General features: G+C 36.0%; 1 protein-coding gene across 3 annotated transcripts; it reads right to left on the bottom strand.

Moving 5' to 3' along the window:
* Window positions 1-570: 570 nt before the first annotated feature.
* Window positions 571-4,591, bottom strand: LOC107828179 (uncharacterized). 3 transcript variants are annotated; one of them, XR_001657689.2, is made up of 4 exons: window positions 3,793-4,546; window positions 2,390-3,665; window positions 1,379-1,515; window positions 571-893 (listed from the first exon to the last, which is right to left on the bottom strand). XR_001657689.2 is itself a non-coding variant. In XM_016655448.2 (4 exons), the coding sequence occupies exons 1-4, from the start codon at window positions 4,306-4,308 to the stop codon at window positions 829-831; spliced, it is 1,941 nt and encodes a 646-aa protein (XP_016510934.1). In that variant the 5' UTR covers window positions 4,309-4,591; the 3' UTR covers window positions 571-828. The 3 variants fall into 3 exon arrangements, 2 of the variants coding, with proteins under 2 accessions (XP_016510934.1, XP_016510933.1); XM_016655448.2 differs by having other exon boundaries at window positions 1,379-1,462; window positions 3,793-4,591; XM_016655447.2 differs by having other exon boundaries at window positions 1,379-1,465; window positions 3,793-4,554.
* Window positions 4,592-8,857: the final 4,266 nt, after the last annotated feature.

The raw sequence follows: 8,857 nt of genomic DNA, 5'->3' as shown, positions 1-8,857 counted from the left end.
ACAAGTACTTGCATATATGTCTATTGCCAGCATAATATTCTTCTCTAAAGCTTTGTACAAGCGAATACGCCTCAGTCCCAAATTAGTTGGATTAGTTACATGACTATTTGAGTCTAACCATCAACATAGTACAACAATTATCCTTTTCGCGAAACGCCTTAAGCAGAGGTGGAAGAATCTGCAAATGGTTGAGAAAATATGTGTAGGTGGAGGGTTATTTAAGCTGGAGAAGCAGGGCACATGCTAAATTACTTGGTAACTTTGATCTTTCAAGAATTTTGCATGTGCTCTTGCTCTCCAGCTTAATTCTCCCACCAATTCCAGCACTCAAATCTGAGTTATAATATCTCCTATATGCTAAATGTGGAGTTCAGGTAAGTCCTTTTTCATTCAATGTACTCTTTAGCCACACCATTCTTTTCATTTATATGAAATATAAGATCTACAATTACTCATGAATCAAGCTTCTCCTTCCAAACTGCTAATATTCAATTCTAAACATAAACCCAACTTTTGCTATTTAGAAGAATCAAGCTTGTATGACTACAGATAAGTATAAAAGTCGAAGAATGCTCTGACCACCAAAATAACATTAACATTCAGCCACAGGGAACTGTCCTCTCAAGGCAATATACAACATTGTAAATATGATTGTAGCAAGGCTAACAAAAGTCCAATGATATACTATGTACAAAAATGAATTGTATAAATATGATTGTAGCACGCGCATACCTCAAGCTCTGGCTGAATAAGATATGGTTTGAAGCTGCACACCATCGAGGCAATTCCATGTGTTTTATCACTGGAACTTTTATACATTTGAGAGACTTATCTCGGCTTTGAGTCCTTTCCCTTGCTTCTGAATGACGACAAGGAAAAGAACGGTCTTGGTGCTGTGAAATGGTAAGAATAGATAGAAGTTAACATGTAAATACTTGACCGAAGCACAAAAACTTTTACAAGCTTCGATAGGAATTTTCTGCAGTACAAAATATTGACAAGTTCAAGATTCCTTAAAATTTTGATGATATACTGTTCGTTGCTGACGAATGTAATACACCTTTAAGGCGTTGATTAATAAGAAAGATACATCAGACGCAGATGAAGCAACTGTAGTTCTTGTGCTAATAGGGAAGTGCTCTTTGACTCGGGAAGAATGTAAGTCAGGAAGATAGTTGCAAAAAAACTGTGAGCTGTTTTTTTAAGGTTATGAAGCAAAGTGACAACTCCCAATAGAGGCCCTTACTCTTTCATTTTTTCCTTCTTACTTTAATTATAGCACCCCAGGGGCACATACTTTCCCATGGTGGCATTTATTGGACAAAACAGCAAACACAGGAATAAGTTGAGAAAGACCAACAATATACTAAATGTTCACCCTTTATTGAGCTTCCTGATAAATGATCTTCCCTCAATTTGAAGTTAGCTGGAGCTGCCGGAATAGAAGTGTGCAAGGTTTGAACTGCTAGAGAGAAAGATTATTAAATCAGTAGCTCGAAATCAACAGCTTCAGACCTATAATTGAGAAGGAATACTGAAACATAAGATCACATGAAAAGGATGTATTCATAAGAAAAATGAAATATTTAACTAAACCTTCCCAAAAATTCACATGACATCTATATAATCGTACAAACTAAACTTTAAACTCGCCTATCTGAAGCTTCTACATATGTTTCTTGTGTATTAGAGAGAATTAGAAGAAACCGGAGCAAAAGAAACAAAGCCAATTCAGCAAAACTGTTCATCGAACAGATAAACTTGGAAGATCTAAGGGTCTCCTTTGCTTCCCAAGTTCTCCTATGCAATAAAAATCTGATATCCTCCCTGGATTTTCCCTAAAGAAACTGGAAACACCAGAAAGATCTGTATTCGTACTGTCATGCGCTAAATTCTTACTCCTTTCAGATGCTAATGTAGAAAACAAATAGGAAGAAGAATCATCAACGACAGTATAAATAGAATTGAGAACCACAAGCTAAAGCTGCAGCGTCTGTTACATAATTTTTCTGAAGGAACCACATGTATACCAATATATGACAATATATTTAACTTAATGTTGAATTAGTATACTCTTCATCTTACACCTCTGTGAAACAGTTGTGTTTTATTATTCAGAAAAGTCTAATTTCTTCAATAAGTAAACCTGCAATTTTGGCACTCTCAGCTTATAACATGTGGTAAAATAGAGATACTTCATGAACTAGATCAGAAAAATCAATTCATCAGCATGGTGCTTCTGGAATATTCTTATTCAAATCTTAAGGAAGAAACATGAAACAATTAACAACTAGAAAAGTTTAATGGATTTAGGGATAGCCATTGAATGAATATCAATAAAAAAGAAACAACATGGTTTTCTTTAGTAAAATGAAACATCATATCTCACCTTGTTCGTTGAAAAACTCATCCTCATATAGGCAAACATCAGATCGATTTGGAGGATCAAGTCCATTTCTCGTGCCATCATCTCCCTTATAAGTAGTTGCTGAAATCCAATCTTTAACCAAACTATCTGCTCCATGGTTTTTCTTTCCAAATTTTAATAACCGTTTAAATCCTCTAGCCTTATCCTTGCGCAATTGACTTTGAGAAGAAACATGGATTGGTTTCTGAGCTGCCATTCCCCATTTCTTCCTCATTCTAGCAGCTGAGTCATGCTCCGTTGGACTCATAAAATGTGAATTATAGGATGCAGGGTTTCCCACGGGAGAGCCTGAAGCATCAACATCAGACATGTCATGAGGATAAGAAAAAGGGTGATGATCAGTCTGTGAGATAGGACTACTTTCTCTTGGTGACTCGTATGCAAATCTACCGGAGAGGAAGCTAGAAGGCACAGAAGAAGGTGATCTCAGGATATCACCAAATCCTGAAACAGAATTTACCAGCTTCTCTGTCTCATGGCTCAGTCTTTGTGTCTTATTATCAAAAATTTCCTCAACTGCAGATATCATGTTCTCAAAGTCGTCCTCATCTATATTCACTGAGTTCTCGGAATCCAATTCCATATAATCATCATCAGCCTCAGCCTCAGCCTCAGCCTCATCATCATCATTGTGCGCAAAATTAGATACAATATTAGAACCCCTTGTCTCAATCAAACCACCTCTTAAACTGAAGTCAGCATCTTTTTCCTTCTTTGGGGAAGCCTTTGAATCTGAAATGCTGGGAATTTTATCTGTAAGACTCTGCTCCTTCTTTTCATTGCCAGATTTTGGAGGTGCTGAAATTACACCCTTAGGACGACTATGTTCCATCTTGTCCTTATCAAATTTGAGAGGTGCCAAGCTAACACCCTCAGAATTCAAAGCAGAGCTTTTTCTCAAGGACTGTGAGTGCAGTAATTTGCTACGGGAATAGTTCCTGGATTGTGAACGAGTAGTCATTTTACCAGCCAGAGAAGAAGGCTCTGAGTTTTCCTTTCTCAGGTAAGACAAGTTTGGAACAGAACGTGCAATTGGACTTTCAGGTTGAAATTTTCGGCGACTAGAAGGACTACTAGAAGCCTTCACTGGAGACCTTGGAATAGATGCTACTATGGTGCGAGGTGTAGATGAAGTTTTGATAGGTAAATGTTGTTTCTTCCTCTGAGCATTTTGTTTAGAAACTTCTTCTCCAGGCTTATGTTCTCTATCATCACTTTGCCCAAATTCTGATTGTTGCTGTCAAAGGGAACTTTTTTCAAGATTGGTGACTATAGGAATAAGAAACAGAAATGTCTACACATTGTGTGTGTGTGTGTGTGTGAAATTGCTGTAAACTATTGGTAGAAGGGAACTAGAATTATACCTGGTTTCTGCTAAAAATAGAGGTGGAGTTAAATGATCTGAGCCTCTCCATAGTCTTCATTTCAGCTTTACTCCTCTCAAGGCTATCCTCCATAGCTTTCAACTTGGCTTCTTTCTCTGCTCCTTTAGAATTCCATTCTTCCTTAAGTTTTGCATCCCTTTTCTGCATATACATATCATAGAATTTCCCTGGAGAACCGCCAGTAGAACTATTTACCTCATCAGAAGAGTTCCTATCAGGTTCCCTAAACGAACAATTATCAAACACTTGATCGACAAAAGCATTATCTAATACAGGATTACTGTAGGATGAAGTAGCTGATGGCCAACTTTGCATGTAACTATGCCTACCAATTCTGCTGATAAAATTAGATTGATTTCCAGGAGGAGTACGTAGTTTATGCTCGGCGAATAGCTTCTCGAGTTCATTTGCTTTGATTTTCAACTCATCATTCAGTTCCTGGTTTCCTTTTGATTGCCGTACCCTTTGAAATGAGTCAAGTCCCTGTTCAGCCATATCAAAGTCAAATCCGATGCCTTTTCGACCTCGGTCTCGCTCGAGCAACAGAGGAAGACAACAGGATGACCCTCTTCTCGATCTATATATAGATTTTTCAAATGCGACAAATAATATATAACATTCACGTATAATAATTGAGCTAAATCCTAAATAATTCACGTATAATAATTGAGGAATTAAATAGGTTGTGATTCAGGTTGATGAGGAGGAGTGTTAAATCTCCTCCTCCTCCTTATCAACAATGGTGACCCTTCTCCTGTTTTTAATTTCTCTCAATTTCAACGCTCAATTTTCTGATACGTCGCAAAAGGGCAGCTGAGAATGTAGGGGGGAGGGTTGCTGACACGTGGAAGGATCGGATTGGTCGAGGTAGAGGGGGTGTTGCTGTTATTGTGTTGAGAGGGATTCTCGGCAAGGTAGAATGGGCCAATAATGGGGCTCCAATTGGTCGTTGCTCCAGAGAAATGGGGACCTCGTTGATAGACATGTCCAATCCATAACAACATTATCGTATAATCCGAGAAGTTTTATTTTGTGTCTCATACAACTTACACCCATTATATGAGACTCCTTTTTGTCTCACAAATTTGTGGACCCCAATCTTACACTTTTGAATTCACAGAAATCTGGGTTCACAAAACTGTAAGATAAAAACGTTGTCTCATACAACTAATGTCAGTTGTATGAGATACAAAATAAAAATTTTCGTATAATTCCAACTTCCAACGTCTATTCCCGCCACTTTGCATGGTTTATGGATATACTTATAAATTTGTTGAAGAAGATGGAACTGCATATGGTATTCTTGAAAGGAAATGCTACAAATTTGTCACCATGATATTCAAAATTGTTCAATTTTATCCTAATTAATTACTCCCTCCTCACTTTTACTTGTTCATTATACTAAAAATATATTTTTACTTATACATGTCCAGTTTAGCAAACCAAGATAAATGAGATTTTTTTTCTTCTTGTTTTACCCCTTATCATTAATTATTCATTTTCAAAATTATTTTTGCTTTTTGAAATGCTATCATTATTAGGAGTTATATGGTAAAATACATACTATAATTATTACTGTCTCTGTTTCAATTTAGATGACACACTTTCATTATTACTCCGTTCCAAAAAAAAAGGACACATTTCTATAATTGAAAATAATTCAACTTTAAACTCTTCAATTTGTAAGGTCGCTAGTTAAATTCTCACTAGCCACAATTTCTTTTAAATTTTTAACTTCTACTTTTTTTGAGCCTCCTTAGCAGAAATTCCGTCTTCGCCGTTAATTACGAGCTAAATTCTCAGAAGATGTTTGTGTTTGTGAAATTATACATTTTCTTATTATTAAATTTGAATTATAAACTTGTAAAAGCAAGGGCGTGTATGGCTTAGAGATTTATCTTTCAGACAAGTCCTGACTACTCCGATTTAAAGAACTAGATATCGTATGGTCTTTCAAAATTCAAATTATTGATCAAGAAAGTATTTTAATCTTTTACTAAAACCATTTAGATATGATGATGATTCTCTTCTCAGTACGTAGAAATAGTGTAGAATGGAAAGGGAATTACAGAGACCTAAATAAAATTTTAAAAGAAAAAAAAGATTTGATGGCCGAGATCAAATTTGTTAATCTGAAATCAAAATTGACTTCCAAATCAGCAGAGCTTATCCTGTCAAACCTAATTAAGAAATTTATAATTTAGTATTAAATTTCACTGATCAACAACAACAACGACCCAGTATAATCCCACAAGTGGGGTCTGGGGAGGGTAATATGTACGCAGACCTTACCCCTACCCCGAAGGGTAGAGAGGCTGTTTCCAAGAGGCCCTCGACTCAAAAAAGCAACAGGAGCCGATATATTAGTACCATAAAAATGCATAATAAAATAACAGCAATATAAGAGATATAAAATACAGAATACGAAATACGAAATAGATGGCTGGTATAATAAAACTAGCAGGTAAAGCCCTGCATCAATAGACGACCAATGACATTCTTAATCTAACTCCTAACTTGCTAGTCTCACTCTATTGTGGTGTAGAAATATTCACAACTTTCCCCTAAATTTCACTGATCATATTCGGTAAAAACCTAGATTAATTATTTTCTTTTGAGAAAAAATGGTGCCAAAACTATATGCATTTTGTCTTTCCTCGTGATGAAGCAACTATCACCTTAGAGGATATGTAGTTTTGAAAGGTCATTCTCTTTACTAAGAGAATATGTATTAATTGCGACTCGAAAAATCAGATAATAATAAATAATTAATTATTAAAAATTCAAAGTAAATAAATGAAAATTTCATCTCATAAGGCTACTCATGGTTGGTGGTTAGACGGTGACATAGAACATGAAGCCTTTCTTGCTCTATGATTTTCACGATTTTTATTCCTGAGGTAAACAAATCGTGAAATTCATATGGCAAGAAAGGCATCGTGTTCTATTTCACGGATATGGTAAAGTGAAACTTGGTGTGAAATCGTAAATTCCAATCGCAGGAGGACCAGGAACATAATGCCAATAGATAAATAGGAAAAGAAGTGAAGGAAGAAGTGTTAAGAAACTCAAAAAGATATAGAAGATGATCTTATTTTGTGGAGAAGGATGAGAATGTATTTTGAATAGGAACTAGTTGATTGTATGAGAAAGAATGAAGAAGGCACAATTTATAGTGTTTTATGTGATGTTTGTTTGACTGTAATAGGATTATATAAACCTTACATAGATTATATCATAGAGAGAGAGCATTAAAATTTTAAAAACATTGAAAAAGATTAAAATAACTAATAAGAAATAAAATATCTAGCATTTTTTTTATAAATATAAACAATGCAAGTGTTAAAGTTATTAGGACATAAAAACTTTGTCACGACCCAATTTTTCCTTCCGTAAACTGTCGTGACGGCACCTAGTCTGTACGACTAGATAAGCCTAACACTTTGCAGAAATGAAGCAAAAGCATGAACATTAACTACTAACAGTGACAAATATCTAATAAGCAACTGAATGCCGCTCAGCATATACAATTATCACTTCTGAAATGTACGAAACAAACTCTCAAAAACCCAGAAACCCGCAAATCATAAGCTACTAAGAAGTATTAACTGTTCTATTCATCATTTCTACAAAAGAAAGGAAAAATGAACATAGGGGGAGATAGAGGGGGACTCCGAGGATTTGCGGGTGCGGGCAGATGTACCTTGAAGTCTCCAATAAGCAGCAGCGACTGCAACTAGTGATGAGGCTGGTACGATGAACCTAGATCTGCACACGAAAAATATGTGCAGGAAAGGGCATGAGTACACCACAACGGTACCCAGTAAGTGCTAAGCCTAATCTCGATCGTGTATGGACAAGATCAGGTCAGGGCCCTACTGGTGTAAATATAATGAAATAAGGCAGAATGAAATATCACAGTAAAATAAATACGAAAATTTAACATGAATAGAATCAATGAAAGACAACAGCTCAGAACACAATGATAACAGCAGGGGATCTCCCAGGATACCATCATGTAGTCCCAAATGTAAATGTGTAAGGGGGATCTCCCCGAATACAGTTCCGTAGTCCCAAAGTAAATATGAAATACATGGGGATCTCCTGAAATACCGTTCCGTAGTTCCAAAGTAAATATGCAGCTCAATCAATCGAAATAATAGTTAGACTAAGAAAACCTACAATTTAGACTAAGTTCAAGGCAAAGAAAGCAGATAATTTCACTAAACATGCTGCACAGAGTTCAAATAGGCAGTTAAAATACGTAGGCATGCTATTCTAACTAAAAGATGATAGTTACATATGCTAGTGTAGTTAAAATAAGGAGAAACATGTTATGACTTAGTGAAAAACCGGGATTTTATAACAAATAGCATGTGTGTGTACTTGTCACCTCACGTACACCGCGCTCACATATCAAAACAATAACAAATCCTAAGGGGGTTTTCCCCACATAAGGTTAGGCAAGTCACTTGCCTCGAACCAAGCTCAAATCAATCTGTCACAATGCTAGCTCTTTCCACGAATATCCAACCCTGAATGGCTCAAATCTAGCCAAAACCAATTACATAACATAAATATAGCTACAAGAAACTAATCTAGCTAACAAAATCTAAGCTAAGGCAAGAAATAAAAAAAAAGGCCCAAAAAGCCTCACGGGGCCCACGTTGGAATCAGGTAAAAGTCACAAATTATGAACACCCATTCACTCAGCGTACCAAAATTATCCAAATCCGATGTCAAAATTCCAATCAAAACTCGAAATCTTAGTTGAAGAATCACCCCAAATCTAAAATTAAATATTAAAATTAATCACAATTTAGTGGAATATAAAAAAAATCAAGTTAAGAATCATTACCCAATAGATATCTCTGAAAATCCCTCAAAATCTCGTCCAAATCCGAGCTCCCAAACTCAAGTTTTGATAAAAATGACCAAACTCTCGTTTTTGAAATTTTTAATACTGCCCAGGTATTTGTACATCGCGATCGCGTAAAATGAGGTGCGATCTCGAAGAGGAAAATCTGATGGCTCATGAACTGGG

Source organism: Nicotiana tabacum, chromosome 8, assembly GCF_000715075.1.
Source record: "Nicotiana tabacum cultivar K326 chromosome 8, ASM71507v2, whole genome shotgun sequence".
NCBI classification, from domain to species: Eukaryota; Viridiplantae; Streptophyta; class Magnoliopsida; order Solanales; family Solanaceae; genus Nicotiana; species Nicotiana tabacum.
Note: the sequence above shows the minus strand (reverse complement) of the source record. Positions and strands in the feature narration are given on the sequence as shown.